At 39.2% G+C, this 19,557-nt stretch overlaps 1 protein-coding gene across 2 annotated transcripts in view; it reads left to right on the top strand.

Annotated features, from left to right (window-relative positions):
• The first annotated feature begins 59 nt into the window (after positions 1 to 59).
• CFAP99 (cilia and flagella associated protein 99) overlaps positions 60 to 19,557 on the top strand; it is a 31,891-nt gene continuing 12,393 nt past the window's right edge. Inside the window, exons 1-8 of one of the 2 annotated variants that reach the window (XM_060769307.2) lie at positions 60 to 140; positions 4,695 to 4,822; positions 6,832 to 6,976; positions 9,861 to 9,955; positions 11,199 to 11,311; positions 14,212 to 14,380; positions 17,011 to 17,091; positions 18,734 to 18,802. In XM_060769307.2, the coding sequence (XP_060625290.2) occupies positions 4,712 to 4,822; positions 6,832 to 6,976; positions 9,861 to 9,955; positions 11,199 to 11,311; positions 14,212 to 14,380; positions 17,011 to 17,091; positions 18,734 to 18,802 (783 nt within the window). In that variant the 5' untranslated portion in view covers positions 60 to 140; positions 4,695 to 4,711. Of the gene's footprint in view, positions 141 to 2,202; positions 2,406 to 4,694; positions 4,823 to 6,831; positions 6,977 to 9,860; positions 9,956 to 11,198; positions 11,312 to 14,211; positions 14,381 to 17,010; positions 17,092 to 18,733; positions 18,803 to 19,557 lie in introns of those variants that run through there. The other variant, XM_060769308.2, reaches the window with a different exon arrangement.

The following is a 19,557-nucleotide window of genomic DNA, read 5'->3' as shown; positions in this document are numbered from 1 at the left end:
GTTCGCGAGAGCAACGGGCCTTGCAAAGTCTCTCTCAACAAATCAAGTCTTCGGTGCCATGGCTGTCAGGTTGATGGGCAGCTGCCCCAGCCAGTTAATAACATGCCGTGCGAGCTCCTGAGCCTGACAGAACCAATCAGGTACAAGCCCAGGGTGTTGAGGCTGAGAGAATGTTGACAGTTCTGGAGTCCCACCCTCTGATTGGCTGGCCACGAAGGCAACAACTTCGAAGCGAGGGCTTAGCAACAGCACGTGAGGGCCCAGCCCCGACTTCCCTGACTGGCCGGCTGGCTCCATGCAAAGGAGGCAGTGGCGCGTGATTGGACGCGCCGGGTCTATGCAAATAAGGCTCGCTCGCATAAAAGGGATGCTCTGAGGGAGGAGCGCGTGATTCGCGACGGGGGCGAAGCCAATCTTGAGCTCGCAGGAAAGGCTGATTCGCCTTCCTTGAGAATAAGCCACTTTGCTTCATAACAGGACATAGAAGAGTTATTTGTAAACTAAGAACTGCGTTGCTAGCGTCTATTACGGTGATGTGGTAGCATGTTTCCGTATCCCAGTGTTATTAAGGTGGTAAAGGCAAGTTAATTTATTTTACAATGCAGCCCAATACAGGCCCACGGATATGATATATATAAAAATCTCCCAGGGCTCTTCCAGACAGGCCCTATATCACAGGATTCCGATCCCAGGTATTCTGCTTTATGAGTCCGCACTGTCAAATAATCTGGGATAAACAAAGTCAGATCCTGGGATATAGAGCCTGTCTGGAAGGGCCCAAAGAGTGGCTCTTGTCAGCGTTTTCAGCTTGGTCTGTTCCAATTCTTATTATTCCTAGATACACTTTACTTTGGAGTCCCCGGTGGCGCAGTGGGTTAAAGCACTGAGCTGCTGAGCTTGTTGATCGAAAGGTCGCAGGTTCGATTCTGGGGAACGGCATAAGCTTCTGCTGTCAGCCCTAGCTTCTGCCAACCTAGCAGTTTGAAAACATGCAAATGTGAGTAGATCAATAGGTACTGCTCTGGCGGGAAGGTAACGGCGCTCCATGCAGTCATGCCGGCCACATGACCTTGGAGGTGTCTATGGACAACGCTGGCTCTTCGGCTTAGAAATTGAGATGAGCACCACACCCAGAGTCAGACATGACTGGACTTAATGTCAGGGGACTACCTTTACCTACACTTTACTTACTTAGGCGATCCCTCATTGGACGAGTAGGATAGCCTTTCATAATCAGTATTCTTGTGGATCCGTAGGTGGCTGTGGAGCCCTATTCTTGACCTGCATCTTCTCCCACAGTGAGGGCATTGGTTTCCAGGTGGAAGGCGGTCTTGGTTGGGGCTGGCTTGACGCGCCTTCCTCCTGGTACATTTCTCTCTTTCACTCTCCATTCGTGCCTCTTCAAATTCTGCAGCACTGCTGGTCACAGCTGACCTCCAGCTGGAGCCCTCAAGGGCCAGGGCTTCCCAGTTCTCCGTGTCTATGCCAGAGATTTTAAGGTTGGCTTTGAGCCCATCTTTAAATCTCTTTTCCTGTCTCCCAACATTCTGTTTTCTGTTCTGGCTTCAAGCTACAATAAAGGAGATTCCATCTGAACATGAGGAAGAACTTCCTGTGAGAGCAGTTCAGCAGTGGAACTCTCTGCCCTGGAGTGTGGTGGAGGCTCCTTCTTTGGAAGCTTTTAAACAGAGGCTGGATGGCCATCTGTCAGGGGTGATTTGAATGCGACATTCCTGCTTCTTGGCAGGGGGTTGGACTGGATGGCCCATGAGGTCTCTTCCAACTCTATGATTCTAAGATTCTATATACGCACACAAAACACATATACACAGACTGGGCCACAGCAACGTGTGGCAGGGCATGGCTAGTCTATATATATAACACTATGGCAGATAATTCACATCTGCTTTGAAATGGATTATGAGTCTACACCGCTATATAATCCAGTTGAAAGATAATCTGGATTTAATACAGCAGTATAGAAGGGGCCCATTTAACACGTTTCTTGTTCCTGGGTTACAAATGTCATTTTCTAGGGCCCTATAGAAATATAAAATAGTATCAGTATGAGGGAGGAAAGGAAGAGGGAAAGGCAGGCATCCTTCAGCACAAAGGCTTCCGGAAGCAAGGATCTCTTTTCCCATTGGCCGAACAAGTCAGTTCCACGCGACAGTCGTGCGCCGTTACCATGGAGACCAGCCAATCGAGACCTCGACGCTGTAAACATTGTGCAAAGGCGCGTCTTCTGAAGCCACGCGATATTTCAGAAGCCCCCCAAAGTCACATTCCCGTTGCTTTCCCCCAGTTGCTAAGCAACTAGTAGCAACAGACACCGCCGTTGTGTTTCCCTTCGGGCTGCCTTCGCGGTGACTGCCCTGTCGCTTCGCTTAGGAGCGGGTCCCGTGGTAAGAACAGCCTGCCTGCTCTTTGTCCTTCGCAGGACCCAAAGGGCAGGGAATCGTTTTCCGGGAAGGGCGAGCCGGCTTCCTGAGGGCAGCCTCGTCACTCGTGCAGTGGGATTCCTGCTCATCAAAAACATCCCAGTTAAGTTTAAGCAGAAGGTCGCCCTTTCCACGCTGCCATATAATACAGATTATCAAAGGGCCCTTCCACACAGCCATGTAAACCAGAATATCAAGGCAGAACATCCCATGGTACCTGCTTTGAACTGGTTTACCTGAGGCCCCTTCCACTCAGCTAAATAAAATCCCACATTATCTAATTTGAATTGGAATATATGGCAGTGCTTACTCAGATAACTCATTTCAAAACAGATATTGCAGTCCAGACTCATACAGGGTGAGGCAGAATAACTTCCTTTTTTCAAAACTTAATAGAACCCATTGTATGAATCAGAAATATTTTTTTTATAATGTAGGCATATATCTAAAGTTTTGTTTTACGTAGTTTTGAAGATCAAATTAGGTAGGTGACGTCCCCCATTCTCCATACACTGAGTAAACCGATTTCTGGCATTTGTCCTGACTCTTGCCAGTAAAGCAGGTGTTATGTTGGCAATTTCTTCCTGGATGTTGGTCTTCAAATCTTGTAGGGTCCTTGGACGGTTCACAGAAACACGGGATTAAAAAAAAACCCATAGAAAAAAATCACAAGGGGCCAAATCTGGAGAGCGGGCCAGCCACTCCAAATCCGCTCGAAAAGTAGGCCTCAACGGCAAAAGCATGCTCCTCACTGTTCCAACGCATGATGGCAACTGAAATGTGTCAGGACAAAACTTATACTCCCGCCTCTCAAACGAGACCACTAGCGCTCCTCTACGTCTTCAACTGACTGAATGGCGCGCATTTTAAAAAGAAGTTATGCTGCCTCACCCTGTATAATGCAGTTCAATGCAGTTCAACTGTATACGGAAACTGCATTATAGGGCAGTCCAGAGCCCTTCCACACAGCCTTATATCCCAGAAAATCAAGGTAAAAAAATCCCAGTGTGGACTCAGATAACCCAGGGCCCTTCCCCACAGCCCTATATCCCAGAATATCAAGGCAGGAAATTCCACAATATCTGTTTTGAACTGGGTTACCTGAGTCCACACTCAGATAATGTGGGATTTTCTGTCTTGATATTCTGAGATATAGGGCTGTGGGAAAGGGTTAGAGTCCACACTGCCATATATCCCAGTTCAAAGCAGGTAATATGGGATTTCATACAGCTGTGTGGAAGGGGCCAGAGTTTATAATCCACGTTACTGCTTTGAACCGGATTATATGAGTCTAGACTTCTGTATAATCCAGTTCAAAGCAGATAATCTGGATTTTATATGGCAGTGTAGAAAGGGGCCTAGAACTTTATTTTGAGGACTCAGAGAGACTTCAAGGATGCTATGTGTACCACTACAAATAGTCATGTGGAGATCAAGTGAAAACCACTTGCATCATATTTGTAAACAGAAGGCAGCCTTTGGATCGAAATTATTGTACGGACGTTCCACACAGCTATGTGACTCAGAGGGCAGATAACCACAATATCTGCTTTGAACTGGATTATCTGAGTCCACACTGCAATATAATCTAGTTAAATGTTATACAGCTGTGTGGAAGGGTCCTCATGTTTATTCAAAAAAAGTAACATTTTCTGCTAATGTGGAAGATTTGCTGTTTGTTGAATTGTTTCTTGTTGGGGGTGTTTTGAAAATTGGAGTTCCAGACTGTTTTGCTTCTGGAGGGATCGCTAATCCTCCAGAAGACAGGATCATAATTCAAAAGGACCTCAACAGATTAGAGAGCTGATTGGCCAAAAGTAAGAAACGAATGTCAATAAAGAGAAATGTAGCATACTACACTAAGGCAGAAAAAAAAAAAGAAATGCACAGAAACGGGATGGATGATGTTTGGTTTGGCAACAGTCATGTGAAAGAGATCTTGGAGTCCTTGTGGACAAGTTGAGCACGAGCCAATAATGTAATGCAACAGCTAAAAAAGCCAATGGGATTTTGGACTACATCAAAGGAGTATAGTATCTAGATCAGGCCTGGGCAAACTTGGACCCTCCAGATGTTTTGGACATCAACTCCCAGAAGTCCCAGACAGTTTACCAGCTGTTAGGAATTGTGGGAGTTGAAATCCAAAGCACCAGAAGAGCCGAAATTTGCACTGGCCTGGTCTAGATCAGTGGAAGTCATGGTGCCTCTCTATTTTGCGTTGGTCAGACTGTGAATATATTTCATTTTTCACAGGACTCTTCAGCGCAAAAATGGATGCTCAGATGAGACACATTGAAAAAGTAATCCAGCGGCTTAACCAGTTAAATCCCGTAACTGAGAATATTGGAGATTTCTTGGAAGAATCTGCTCATGTATTACAGGTATGTCGGTTGCCTCTTTATTCAATTCTATTTTAATGTTTTAAATTGGAATTCTAATCAGTATAAAATATTATATCAACATTTGATTGCACATTGTATACTTACATTGTATTCTTACAGTGTTAGTGGTTGATTTATAACTTTATCTGTGATATTGTTTTATATTCATGTAAGATTTGTTATATTGCACCTGGAGTGTTTTGTAAGCCTTCCCGAGTCTCTTTCGGGAGATGGTGGCAGGATATAAATAAAATTTATTATTATTAATATTCCTGTACGTCATAAGCAAATACGTTTTTAATGAAGTTAGTTTAGTTTCACTAAACAGGAGAATGCTTTCCAAGGATAAGTTAAGAAGAAGAAACCCATTCATAAAAATGGAGGATGGAAAAACATTAGATTTAACAATATATATATATATATACATTCTTCATTTACTGTCAGTCTAATTCTTAAGTTATTGTCAGTCTATTTTGATCATTCTTATCTTCCTTCAAAGCGAGTGACACTGTCCTTCTCTGACATCCTCATTCTATATGACTGCAGGGGAGCTGTCATTTCTGGGATATCTATCTATCTATCTATCTATCTATCTATCTATATCATATCCCCATAGTTCTTGTCTAGAAATCTGACCATTACTTCTCTTGTGAAGTCATGTGCCACAGCAAGACCAATACACATCAGATGAGAACTGAAAGACAATAGGATCTCCTGTATAGAGTGCTTTCAGGAAGAAAAACAGAATGGAAAACACAAGTTGAAAGTTTTGATAACAGCTTACAATAATTTGTCAACTAGTTGTGATGGACAAATTGATTCAGCTGAAATATTGGTCCAATTTAAAGAGAGATTGGAGTTTATTGACTAATATGTTATAACAATTATGGCTAGATTCATCAACTGTGGGATTTATGAAGTAGCAATATGTTATTAAGTGTTGTTGTGCATAATGGGGACAAACTAGTTAGAATGTAAAAACCACCGGAGAGTGTGAGGTCTGTGGAATAGTTTTATATTTGTTTATTAGCTTTTTTGTGTGTGTTTATGTCTATGTATTTGTTTTTTGTGTATTCATGTGCTTTTTGCTTTATTAGTTATAGTAGATATATAATTGTACTGTATTAATATTAGTTAGAGCAGTGGTTCTCAACCTTTCTAACACTGTGACCCCTAAATATGGTTCCTCATGTTGTGGTGACCCCCAACCCTAAAATTATTTTCGAGAGTGCAAAGCAGACGAGGCAGGCTTTGTGCAAGATCAGACCTCATGCGAATGAGCCCTCGCCTGGCACACGCCCTTGCTGGCCAACGAGAGCGAGGCAGGTGAGGGCTCCTTCACGCTAGGCCTGGGCTCGCACAAAGCCTTGGAGGGTGGGCCAAAGACTTGGGGGCGGGGCCAAAGGAGGCAACCTCGCGACCCCTCCGAAATGGCCAAACGACCCCCAGGTTGAGAACTGCTGAGTTAGAAGGTAGATGACTAGTTTTTTTCTCAAAAATATATGGCTATATAATCTGTTTGCCTGTTTTATTATTGTTGCGTTATGATATTTTTCCTTTTACCAAAAATCACAATAAAAATGAAGATCATGACCATGAATAGCCATTCCAGAGAGGCTGAAGGAGCAATCTATCCCCACCTAGGATAGTAATAAAAAGAGTTTTTAAAAAAATCTGTCTTTTCTATCACTACTCATTTTCTTGGTAGTCAGCAAGTCTATAAACTGAGGGGAGACTGTTGAGGGCAGTGGCTTTAGAATTGTCAGTTCCAATCTTGATCAGGTTGGCATGACCCCCCCCCCCCCCCAGAACGATAATTCATGAAGTGTATCAGCCTCACAATCTTTCTCAAAAGTCTCCCATCACTACCAAAGGACCTGTAGTGCGTTTAAGTCAGACATTCTTATTGGACACACAAGTTATCATTTCATGCAATATGGGGGTGATCCCCATCCTCCTCTGTGTGAAACTTTCCCCCCCTAAAATTGAAATCAATTTTATCTTTTTAGAATTCTAAAGTGAAGAATGAAACTTTTTTGATGGAAACATTGGCTGGCTGTATAGAATTTAAGCCTCTTCTGGATGTGGTGGTCAGCGCATTCTATAGTCGAGATGGGAAACATTGCCTGTTGTCTGAACGCAATCTGTATATAGGTAGGTATTTAATTATGTAGTCAGGGTGTAATGGAACATTAAAAATATCTAAGGTTTTGTTAATTGTTGCACCTGGATGATTTTATTCATTTAATATTTTGCTTCACTTGAAATTGTGTTCCAAAATTTTAGGTGCAGGAACACTTGGGACACAGTTTGCCAAAGACACAGAAAACACTCAGTGTGTCTGCAGCCTCTGTCTACACTCCCATATGATCCAGATTATCAAAGCATATAATCCACGTTATCTTTTTTGAATTGGATTATATGAGTCTACACTGCCATATAATCCAGTTCAAAGCAGATAACCTGACAGTGCAGATGGGGCCTGAGGCTACAGTCTGTGAAAGTTTATATCAGTTAAAATAAGGAAACTTTAAAGTGAAACTAGATTTTATGTTTTTTGATGCCAAAATAGCTACCTCCTCCAAAAAAGGCTTTAAAATTTATTTCCTTGTGTAAGATTTCAAAGGGAATGCACTTGAAACATATTCCTCTATGTTTATATCTTTTGTACATATTTGAAAGCAATTGCAATGTGGTAGATATATTTTCCCACCTTCCAATTTTATTTAACTTCTGCTTGATACAATTTCTATATATTTACAACACAGAAAAAACGTGACAAGGATCGCAAAGAGCCCAAGATATGGCTGCTTATTGTAGAAAAAACTCAGTGTATTTCAGGCTTTGTATATTTTATTGCATTTTTAAATTTATATAAAATAATAAATTTACAGTAAATATACAAGGACATAAGAATATTTATTTAAATCTTTGCATATGGTCTCAATCAGGGGTGTCAAACTGAGGGCCACATCAGCTTTATGGTTGTTTCTAAGGGCCATTTGTAAATGTAAGACTGTATAAAAGTAACTATGTTCCCCTGGAACTGAAAGCCTTGCAGGCCACATAAAATGAGGTGGTGGGCTGAATTTGACTTACAAGCCTTGTATTTAACACGTGTGGTCTAGAGCCTGTATATACTGATTTAAAATCTGACTAGAAATTTCTGAAACGGAGAATCTAATTCCATTTGAAAGGGTAGAAAAGAAATATGGGAACTAGATTGAGAGGTTTTTTTGTTAGCCTATTTAGGGGGAGAGAAAGGAGGAAAAATTAGTCTTCAAGTATATAATGCAACTGTGTTGAAAGGAGCTCTGGGGAAATTAACAAGATCGAGAGATCAAGTTCCTCCTCTACTCCTTTAAAAAGATCTTAATTTTAAAATCCATTCTACTTTTTTTTTGTCTTAAGAATATTAGTCATATTTTTGTAGCCCTAAAACAGAGGTTTGTTGATGCAACAGCAAATGACCTAGTTAAGATTATAGCAAAGTCTTCGATTTTATGGATCAGGGTTTTTTAAAGCTTTTTCAAGTCCTGACCCCATTTTGTCTGTGAAATGTATATGCCACCCCAGATATGTAAAATATGTATACAAATCAGACTTTACTGAGGCAAAAGGAGTGAAAGAGAAGAATTAAGTCTAGACTTGATGCCTCTCCCACTGTAATGAAGACCCAACAGGATGGAGAGGAAGGAGAAATCACTCAGACTCTCATGATGGGAAAGAAAGGGGGAACGGTAGGCGAGACCCCAGGCTTCTAAAATGGTAAAGGAAGGAGAGACACCCAGATTCCTAAGATGGGAAGGAAAGGAAAGACCAACACACTCACAAGACAGGAAGGGAAGGAGAGACCCACAATACTCATGAGAATGGAAGGCGAAACCCAGATACGCTCACAAGTGAGAGGGGGCTTCCTCCCTCTGCTTCAGAGGTCTCAGAGCTAGGATGTCCAATGAAGGCCCTCCCTTCCTCCTTTCCCTCCTCTCTTTTCTTTCTTTAAGGCAAGCAAAGGCAGCATAGTTCCAGGGAGAAACTCCTGGCCCAGAAGAGGATGCCTCTTCCCCTCCTCCCTCACCTACTTTCTGTTTGCTAAGTTCTCTCTCTCAGAAGTTTGTAGTGACCCCAGTATAAAGTTAGGACAATCCTATTTGAGGTTACGACTCATATTTCTTTAGTATGTATATAAAAACGTATCGCTTTAAAAGAAGTGGGTGTACTACAATAGTTGATTATCCTAGTCAGTGCATAACATATACTCAGGACAAAGAACTTCGTAGCAATTTTGCCAAGAATGATGGACAGATTGCAAGATCCAAATGTGCAAAGCTGATAGAGGCTTCCTAAGAATAATTGTTTTATTTATGAATGTGTGTGAAGACTTAGGAATGAATGAAGACCTGGATCAAAAGAAACAGGATTAAGCTACTGGTATAAAAGGGACTATAAACATTAATGTATACAGATTCACCACAAGGAGAAAGAAGAAAGGAAGGACATACCCGAAGAAGTAAAGACTAGTATTATATTGTAGAAACCCTCTATGAAGAGACATGGAAGAACCCCCTCCCTGTGTTTTTTTGGTTTTTTTCTTTTTTTTTTCGCCCTCCCCAAACTTTCCTTTTTCAAGCCTTCCCCTTTTACCCTTGAATCAATTCCCCCCATGCCTATTACCCCCACCCCCCAATCTATCCTACTCTATCCCCATGTTTTTATTTCCCCTGGGGTTTTTAAAAAGATTTTTTTCTTTTTTTCTTTCTTATTTTTTTAACCCTCCACCCTCACCCCACTTATGTACAAAAAACCCACTAATAAAAATATTTTTTAAAAAGACTTAGGAATGAATTATTATGGAAATATGCAATAAATTATTCATAGTAAAAAGCTATTCTGTCCAATTAGACCGACTGTAACATACACTAAAGTGTCATGCAGAGTAATGACATGGCATTTTAAGAACTTTTACAGTAGGAACTCAAAATACAGTAGATCTATTATCTGAAATAACATTGGTCTTTATGTATTTGTCTTCTGATAGTTATTTGTTATTTGGCCATTTTTCAACTGGAAGAACTTGGACTTCGGGAGTTCGGCAGAATTATCAAATCACTGGATGTTGCTAAGATATGTAAGGTAATTAAAATAATTGTGCTTTTGGGAAAATGAAACAAAATAATAGAATACTGTTATTTAATGTGTGGAAGCAAAAAGGATGCATAGAAGTCTGAGAAGGAGGAGGGAAAGAATATCATCTCAATCTTACTGTAAAATATCCCAGGATTAATATAATCTTAAAAGTAACCTATACTGTAGAAAGCAAGCTGACCCTGAGATAAAACAAGCTAGCTGGCTAGAATATGAAGGAACAATTTTGGGTTTGGTTTAAGTATGTTATACATACACCTCAGAATATAAAATTGTAGAACTGAAAGAAGACATGAATTCCAAAGTCTCAAAGAATGTAGGCAGTATATTCTAAATATACTGTCCCATCAAATAGTGTGCTATATTTAGATTCAGAAGAGTATCAATTTCCAAAAGATTTGGCAGGAATTCTTAAATCTTGATGCAGGCTGAGGAGTGATGAGCAGGATTGTCTCTTGAATGTTGTAATAATCTTAGCCTCTTTAAAAAGAAACAAATAGACTATCAATCATACTACAGGTTACTTATTCTTGAGCTGATTTCCCATTATTTGAAGCAGAACAGTTTTTCTTTTTCCTTCTCACTCTCCTTTTGCTTTAAAGCATTACCTCATCATATTACTTTCTCTGTTGTGCTGTTCAGAGATAGTCACAAAACAAGCAAAACCATCCTAAATTGACTTTTCCACATTTGTTGTGTTATATAGGATGGGAATGAAATTGTTTAGTTTTTTTGTTACCACCCGATACACCAAGGATATGGAATATTGTTAAGATGCAAATGATTGTGGCTCAAAAACTAGATAAAGAAAAACAAAGTGGTACTAGTTGGTTGCCCAAAATCAGATCTCAAAGTAGGAAAACCCTCTTTTCAAAAGTATTGGAGTAATATGGATAATATGGTATCAATAGGTACCGCTCCGGCAGGAAGGTAATGGTACTCCATGCAGTCATGCCAGCCACATGATCTTAGAGGTGTCTATGGACAACGCCAGGTCTTTGGCTTAGAAATGGAGATAAGCACCACAACCTAGAGTCTGACACAACTGGACTTAATATCAGGGGAAATCCTTTCCCTTTACCTATGTTTAATAGAATTATAAAAATATAAAATGTGATCAATTGTTTATTCAACAGTTGATTATGGTACATGTTACATTTTTAAAAGAATGGCACGTACTACATTTTCTCTGTATTTACCCAATGTTCATTACTGCATAATTTGTTTTCAGTTCCTTAGATTCTTTTTCAATAGAATAAATTTGAGTACATGGATAAAAGATGAATGGAACAAAATGTATGATTCTGTTTATGTAAATAATAACTGGATCAAACCATTGCAAAGGTAAGTATCAGTACAATTTTATGCATCTTAAACAAATGCAGTATTTCTGAGAAAGGTTTGCATTACATTGCCACATGAATCTATAGAAATCATGACAGCTGGAACATGGTAAATGTTGGCTGTACTGAAAAATTGCTGTTTACTCATGGTGCAGAGTCTGGCACTATAGCGTCAATTATATCTTCACATTAGGGAGCTGGGTATGTTTAGCTTGAAGAAGATAAAGTTAAGAGTAGACATAATGGCAACATTTAAATATGTAAAAGGATGTCATACTGAAAGCGGAGTAAGCTTGTTTTTTGCTGCTCCAGAGGCTAGGACACAGAACAATGGATGCAAATTCCAGGAAAAGAGATTCCACCTAAATATTTGGAAGAACTTGCTGATGGTAAGAACTGTTCAACAGTGGAATACCCTCACATCAATTAAGAGTGCTTTGACTGTATATTCCAGCATGTCGGGGGGAGGGGGGGGGTCTCTTGTGGATTAAAATATCTTCTCTATGCTGGACTCCATTTGAGACGCATTTTATGAGAACACATGTGAATAGATTTTAATCTAGCTCTTTGCTAAAATACACCTCAACTATATTGCAGAAACCAGATATTAAATTGTTTTTGAATTATATTTCTTGGCAATTTATCAGCCTATCTAGAAGGATGTAAGTGGAGACAAAAGCATTTGCTGGTTTAAAACAACAACAACAACAACAACAACAACAGGAGTAGAAAGGAACCTGACTCCCATCCCTGGCTGTGCATGAATGAGATCTTGCTTTTGAACTACTAGTAGCCAGCTTCTTAACTTGTTCTTCTTAGTATATTCTTATGGTTCTTTATAATGCAATGAAATGAGAACTTGGCTGTGCTGATACTATCAGCCTTTGGCAGTTGAAATCATTCCAGGATCTTGGAGAATGTTATCATTTAACTGAGAACACTCAGAACAAGCAGTAGTAACATCTCTAAATGTAAAATCAAAGTGACCGGAATGAATGAAACAAAGAAGTGGAATATTAAAGCAAAGCCTTAAAAGTCAATAGATAAAGTCATATTCTGTGCCAATGACTATGCAATATCTGGCAATGTATTTTTGTCTTAATTGTACTTCGATGCCCATCTACTAGTAAGGAAATTTATATTCATGATAAATTATATATATTAGTAATTTAGGACATGTAGTTCTGAACTTTTTAAAAGCACTACTGTGAATTCCATTGGACCATTGAGACTATTGTTTAATATGAATTCATTCTTCTTTGTGGTTTCTGTGACTCACCACATTATGGTTTTAGGAAGAGAGGTCCTTACTTGTAACTAGTACTTTGAATGCTCACCTATGACTTTACAAAGTCATGGATTCAGGAACTGACTGGGGTAGCATCCAGTACCCAATCCAAGACCTCCCAGCAGTTTTATACAGATGAGGCCTCTTCAAGCTTGGTTCTTGTTGTCCTTTGAGCCTGATTCAACAGTTGATTATGGTACATGTTACATTTTTAAAAGAATGGCACGTACTACATTTTCTCTGTATTTACCCAATGTTCATTACTGCATAATGAACCATGGCTGATTCACCATGGAAAAGGATCACCATATCTCATGTGGTAGCGAGCATCTTGCAATGCTGTTTTCACTATCTCAGCCCTCGATTGGGGGTGGTGGCATAATCCATAATGAAGCAGTGAGACTGGTACAATCTATATGACATCTTACCTCCTTCATTCCCCTGCCAGGAGAAGAAAGCACTATGGTTTAGAGCAGGCATCCTCAAACTGCGGCCCTCCAGCCGTTTTTGCCTCCAACTCCCAGTATTCTGGAGCATTGAACAAGCTGGCTAGGGCCTCTGAGAGTTGGAGGCTTAAACAGCTGGAGGGCCGCAGCTTGAGGATGTCTGGTTTAGTGGTTCCCAAAGTGTGTTCCGCAGAGCCATTGGGGCTCCGCGAGTGATTGTGAGAGGCTTCATCAAGCAGCCCATGTTGCGTCCCTCCTTCTCTTCTTCCTCCAATTGTTAACTGCTAAACTTCCATTGAAATGAAACTGTGGCTTAAGATGGGCTCCATAAGACCTGAGAGTCATTAGCCATCAACCACTGCTCAGTCAAAGGGGGATAACAACAGCTCTAAGACATGACCTGGCTCTTGCTGGTAAACCTCACACCCTTGCTGAAATTCTTATAAAACTATTGTTAGTGAAGGTAGTGAACTGCATGGTGGAAAAAAAAAAACTCTTCAAACTTGATATCCATTGTGCTCGTATCAAATAACATTGTGTGTAATCGAATCCAGGATCTATCAAACAATGTTTAAAATGCCACAATTTCCATATAAGTCAAACAAAATTTTTGTTACAACTGCACAAATCTATGGATGATGTCAGATTAGCTGTGTTTAAGATGTTTGGGCGGTACAAATTTTCAGGTTCTTTTTTATGAAAATATTTTGTATTGCAAGCCACTTCCATGTCTACAAGCGTTAGTAAATTTTTTCCCCTGCTTGTTGCCTTCTTAATTGAAAACTTGATACCATGGTACAATTGTATTGATGTGTGCACAGATGCTGCAAAGACCATGGTAGGTCATGATTCTGGCATTGTTACAGAATCAAGTAAGATTCAACAAACTGCACAAGTATCATTGTGTACTATACCAGCACTGCCTCACAACAAAAAAATGCCAGTGGTTTCAAGTGCCTTTTTAACACATGTTTTTCAGCTGTTAATGCGAATCACTGTGCATTTTCTTAAATATCATTTAGTCACTCTGCCTTTTATCCCAGTTTTTTCTGCGTTTAAGGGCCTGTGTAGAAGGACCCCCAATATATCAGTATGACATGAGTAGGAATATATTAACAGACACCGCACGGAAATGAAAGTAAATATATATATTCTTTTTACTTAAAGATGGCAGCCAAAAATACAACAAATGATTGATGGACTCGATGATAAATTCGATAAACACACTACTATAACTTCAAAGATAACTAAACCACAGGAATTTAACTTGACAGTACCTAATCCACGAGCTATACTGATTCCTGAGCTAATTCCACAGCAAGAGAAAACAAGACCTGTAAGTATTTGTTTGTTTTCGAAAATTCTTGGCTTTTGAAAGTTTTTTAATGTATTTAATTCTTTTTTGTTTTTACTTTTATAAAATGTGATTTTATTAAGTTCTGTTTTAAACTTTTGGAAGCTACCGTGGATATCATCCCAGGAAAAAGGCAGGTTACAAATCTAATGAATAAATAAACAAACAAACAATTTATGAAATATAGGATAGGAATTATTTTGTAGAGATTCTTCTTCTGAAATGTATATGTGCGTGTGAAATACTTCATAGAATAATAGATTCAGGATTGAGCCTAGTTCCTTCATAGCAATATTTCCATGTTGTACCATCTTGTCACATGCGCTGCTAGAATTGGGCAATCTTGCTGCATGCCAGTGGCACCCAAACAGGAGGGGGGCGTGGGAACCTGTTGCCCTGCACCATCACAGCTCCTCCACTACCTCATCCCACGGGGGGAAGCCTAAATCTGGCTCGACCTATCTTTCCTAATGGAAAGACAGGGAGCCTCCTGTCATCCACCACCAGCTTATTTTCGGCAGTGGCTGGGTTTTTTTTTTTTCCAGTTTGGCCACAGAGTTGCATCGGAAGTTGTTGTACTGGATGTGATGGGAGCTGTCAGGCTCTGTGGCCAAACATTAAGAACCCAGTTGCTGCCACCGAAAATAAGCCCATGTGAAAAGGTCCTTCGCCTTCTGATTTCTTGATGGCAGGCTCCATTTTGGTTCATCATTAAGACAATGTATGAAAAAGCTTTAATTATTTCTATTTTATTCTGTACTTTAAAGATATGAAAATCATCTGTGGTCATTATCTTTTTTTCTTAATGTTCATCTGTAAAGCTTTCTTTGAACTTTCTTCTTTAACTTAGCAATTGTTCAATGTCTTTGATATTTTTTGCTAGCAGTCATCTGGATCTCTTAAATGGTTGATGCTCCTTCATCCAATTTTCACACCTCCTTCCCTTAAGTCTAACCCAGCTTTATGCGGGATATGTTCAATTGGGCAATCTCGCTGCAACAGGAAGGGGGTGTGAGGACCTGTTGCCCTGCACCATCACAGCTTCTCCACTACCTCATCCCACGGGGGGAAAGCCTAAATCAGGGTGATAAAATGCAGCCTTGTTTGATCCCCTTGCCAATTGGAAATGTTCATTTTCTCTGTATTCATTGTATTCTGTACTCCTAATAGAAACCTTTTAGCAGGATAATTAAATATTATGGCACACTCATTTCTTTAAAAAGAAATCCATAGTTTTCATGATCAACACAATCAAAAAAATCTTATATAATGTGTAAAGCATGGGCTAATTTTCTTCTGAAATTCTTTAGTGTAATGTATACTGTATTTACATTATGATCCCTACTATTTCTTCCTTTCCTGAATCCAGCCTGCACACCTGGCATGTCTTACTTTCATATACTGTAGAAGTCGTTGTTATAGAAATTTGAACCTCACTTTACTTGCATGGGAGATTAATGCAATGGTCTGGGGTTTACTGCAATCTATATATTTAGTGTTTCCGATCTGTGTGTCATTGTTTTGTTTTCCATATTTATTGACAGATTTCAATTAGAACTGGAAGTGAATAGTTTTATTATTTCTCCTTAAATTCAAGAAGTCCTCCTGGCCTTCTGTATAGACACTATAAGGAAATAATATGACTAAGAATGGTGCAGTTTCATGATCTGAACTGTGTTTTTTTTTTACCAGTAGTGTCTAAAGTCCTGTACTTTATGCTTGAAACAATTAGGACATGCCTTGTCTATCAAAGTATACCCAAAGGCAGTTGTTTCACATCAGTCTCTAACTCTGACCTCTTTGCTTGTACATTCCATTGTGAAGAAGTTTAAAGATTTTCATCATACGTACCCTTCTGTGTCATCACCTGTTACACCCTGCTCCCTTTCATTGCTACTCTCCCAGCAATGTGTGCATCCTTCTAATAGATTTTTTGTTTGTTATGGTATTCCTGAATATTTCTCCAGGTATCTTTTCAAAAAGTGAGTTTTCAGACAACATGGTTGACATAGCAATTGGTTAATGAGACTTTGAAAGCACATTCCACAAGAGTTAAAGCTACCTCTGCTGCACTACTGTTAGGTGCTTGTATATTTTATTTTGTGTTTTTTTTTTAACTTGGCCTTATAAAGAAATCATTGTTATATGAATTTTGGAGTTTGTTGAATTTTACTGAATGGCTAATGTGGCTCCATCCAGTAAGAGACAGAGATACCCAAGACCACTGTAAATTCTGTGTAACTTGGTCCAAGTTTTTTTATTTCTGTAAGCAAAAATATTAGTCTTTTCTCTCCTCCCTCCCCACAAATTTATTTTTGAAAATATATTCTATTGCCAGGTTAGCTAGAGAGTTTTTAATTGGAAACACACACTCAATAGACTTCACCTCACTCAATTTAAGATGAATTGGTGTTGAATATGTTTGTTTCTATAAAAAACAAACAAACCCAAAAGTTAATTAAAAAACTATTTACACTTCTCTTGCTCAAACCCACAGAGTTGCATTCATGGGAAATGATTGAAATATATATTTCATGCAGGTCTTTCCTCTCAGAACCCTATTTGTCAAATGCTTCCTAACTCTATATTTTTTTTTCTTGGTTGTGTTTAAGGTTCCTGCAAACACTTATAAGATTCCTAAAATGGGTCAGAAACTAGAACAAATAAAGTCAAAGAATCGCCGCAAAGCAGAGGTGAATTCATTTTGATTTCATTGTTATCTGTTTTGTATGACATAATTGTTGGAGTATATTAACTATATTTGCTGGATTTTGAAATATAATAGTGGTTACCAAATAATCTGTTGAAGGTTGATATGTCTGAGAAAAATTTGTTAACTGTAAACCAATTTTCATTTACAGTTAAACCATGGCTCTTTCTCAAATCTCTGTGATTATGCATTTGTTAGCTGTACCCCATAGTTGTGCCGTCGCGCTTGGGGGCTATTTTTCTTCAAGAAGGAGGGATGGACGTGGCATCTTTCCCTCAAGGGATTGCTTCTTGCCCTCCTATAGGAAACTGGAACTCCAAAAAACCCAAAACGCTGTAAATAACTCAAAATAAGTTTTATTGATCACAAAGAGTTATTTCTTAAAGCAATAAGCTGGAAACTTCAGAGGGGTGAAGGAAGATATACGTTACAGTATCAATTAGTCCTGGATCCAAGGTGTTTGAAGCTGAGAAGCCTCACCAAGTTTCCTCTTTCCTCAATGGCTGTGAATGCCGGAGCAAACCACAACCCCAGTTCAGATGGCCTATGTTTTGAAGACTCAGGATCTTCCTCTGGTGCCAAAAGAACTGGTTTGAAGGTGCTTGGGTCTCCTCAGTGTTGTCCAGGACGATCTGGACATAAAGCATGAGTCCCAAGGGTAAAAAAAACCCCTCAGAATTGGTGCTAAGAGGTAACTTAAATCAGGGTCCTTTAGAGTCAAGTCTCTTACTCATGTCCATATGGTAGGAACTCTGTGTAACTTGGTCCAAGTTCATTCTGATGGCAGAATGAAAAAGAAAGGAAGCACTCCCCTCCTGCAGGAAGAGGTGGAGCCAAACAGTACTGATTGACAGCTATAAGTAACCAATCCATACAACTATACATAAGCAGGGGAAAAGGGGCAGGATTAAGCATGATACAACAGTTTAAATATTGCAACTAACACTTCTAAACATAGGTGGCGCCACTCGCCACCTATGGAGAGCAATTGGATTGTAAGATTTAAAATATAATGAGGCAAAATATAGCTGGAACCTATTTTCCTCATTTGTTGTTGTGAATCTTATGGTATAACCACACTGCGCAATGATATTAGTTTAACACCACTTTCATGTCACGACTCAATTCTATATTCTGGGGTTTTTAATTTTGTGAGATACAGTATTTAGCGTTCATCAGAGAGCTCAGATGTCATTGTAAACTACAAATTCCAGAGTTCTATAGCATGACAGTTGAAGCGGTGTCAAACTACTATAATTTTGAAGTGTGACTGCATCCTTGTTTTGTTCTATTTTTATGGAGTCAGTTTTTTCTTTTTTCTTTATTTTGATATATCTGACAGTTTTGTGTGTTTTTGTAGTTTGTTTTTATGATTTATTCAGTTTTTTTTTTCTATGTAGATTTTAATCAATATTTTTCTCTTAAAAATTTGGGAAGAGGCTCGGTGAGTGAAATTAGTGTCTGGAATCCTAAGAGCAGAACTGCACATTGCAGCATTATATATCAGGTTCCAGTTGTACTGCAAGTGTATTTGAATGCTAGTTTCTTTTATATATCCAGAGAAAAGGAAGTTTAACATTTATGGGAAATGTATCATCTTATTAAAATTACTGTGTTAACTTTAGGAACTGCTGTTAGAAGCAAATATGAACCAGTTCAGATGTGCAGCCCCAAAGTTTGAACATAAAAGTCCCGTAAGTAAAAAAAAGAAAAGAATCCAATTAATCTTGTAATCATGTGTAACGTGGGTGGAGAGCAACTAGTGGTTCTCAACTTTCCTAATGCCATGACCCCTTAATATAGTTCCTCATGTTGTGGTGACCCCCAACCATAACATTATTTTCGTTGCTACTTCATAACTGTAATTTTGCTACTATTAAGAATTGTAATGTAAATATTGTATATGCAGGATATATTTTCATTCACTGGACCAAATGTGGCACAAATACCCAATATGCCCAAATTTGAATACTGGTGGGGTTAGGGGTGAGTGATTTTATCATTTGGGAGTTGTAGTTGCTGCGATTTATAGGTCATCTACAATCAGAGAGCATTCTGAACTCACCAATGATGGAATTGAACCAAACTTGGCTCACAGAACTCCCATGACCAACAGAAAATACTGGAAGAGTTTGGGGGGCATTAACCTTGAATTTTGGAGTTGTAGTTCACCTACATCCAGAGAGCACTGTGGACTCAAACAATGATGAATCTGGACCAAACTTGGCACAAATACTCAATATGCCCAAATGTGAATACTGGTGAAGTTTGGGGAAAATAGACCTTGACATTTGGGAGTTGTAGTTGTTGGGATTTATAGAGCTCCCATGACCAACAGAAAATACTGGAAGGGTTTGGTGGGCATTAACCTTGAGTTTTGGAGTTGCAGTTCACTTACATTCAGACAGCACTGCGGATTCAAACAATGATGGATGTGGACCAAACTTGG

The sequence above is a fragment of the Anolis sagrei genome, chromosome 3, assembly GCF_037176765.1.
Source record: "Anolis sagrei isolate rAnoSag1 chromosome 3, rAnoSag1.mat, whole genome shotgun sequence".
Taxonomy (NCBI): Eukaryota; Metazoa; Chordata; class Lepidosauria; order Squamata; family Dactyloidae; genus Anolis; species Anolis sagrei.
The sequence above is the reverse complement of the archived record's forward strand: the minus strand, read 5'-3'. Positions and strand labels throughout refer to the sequence as shown.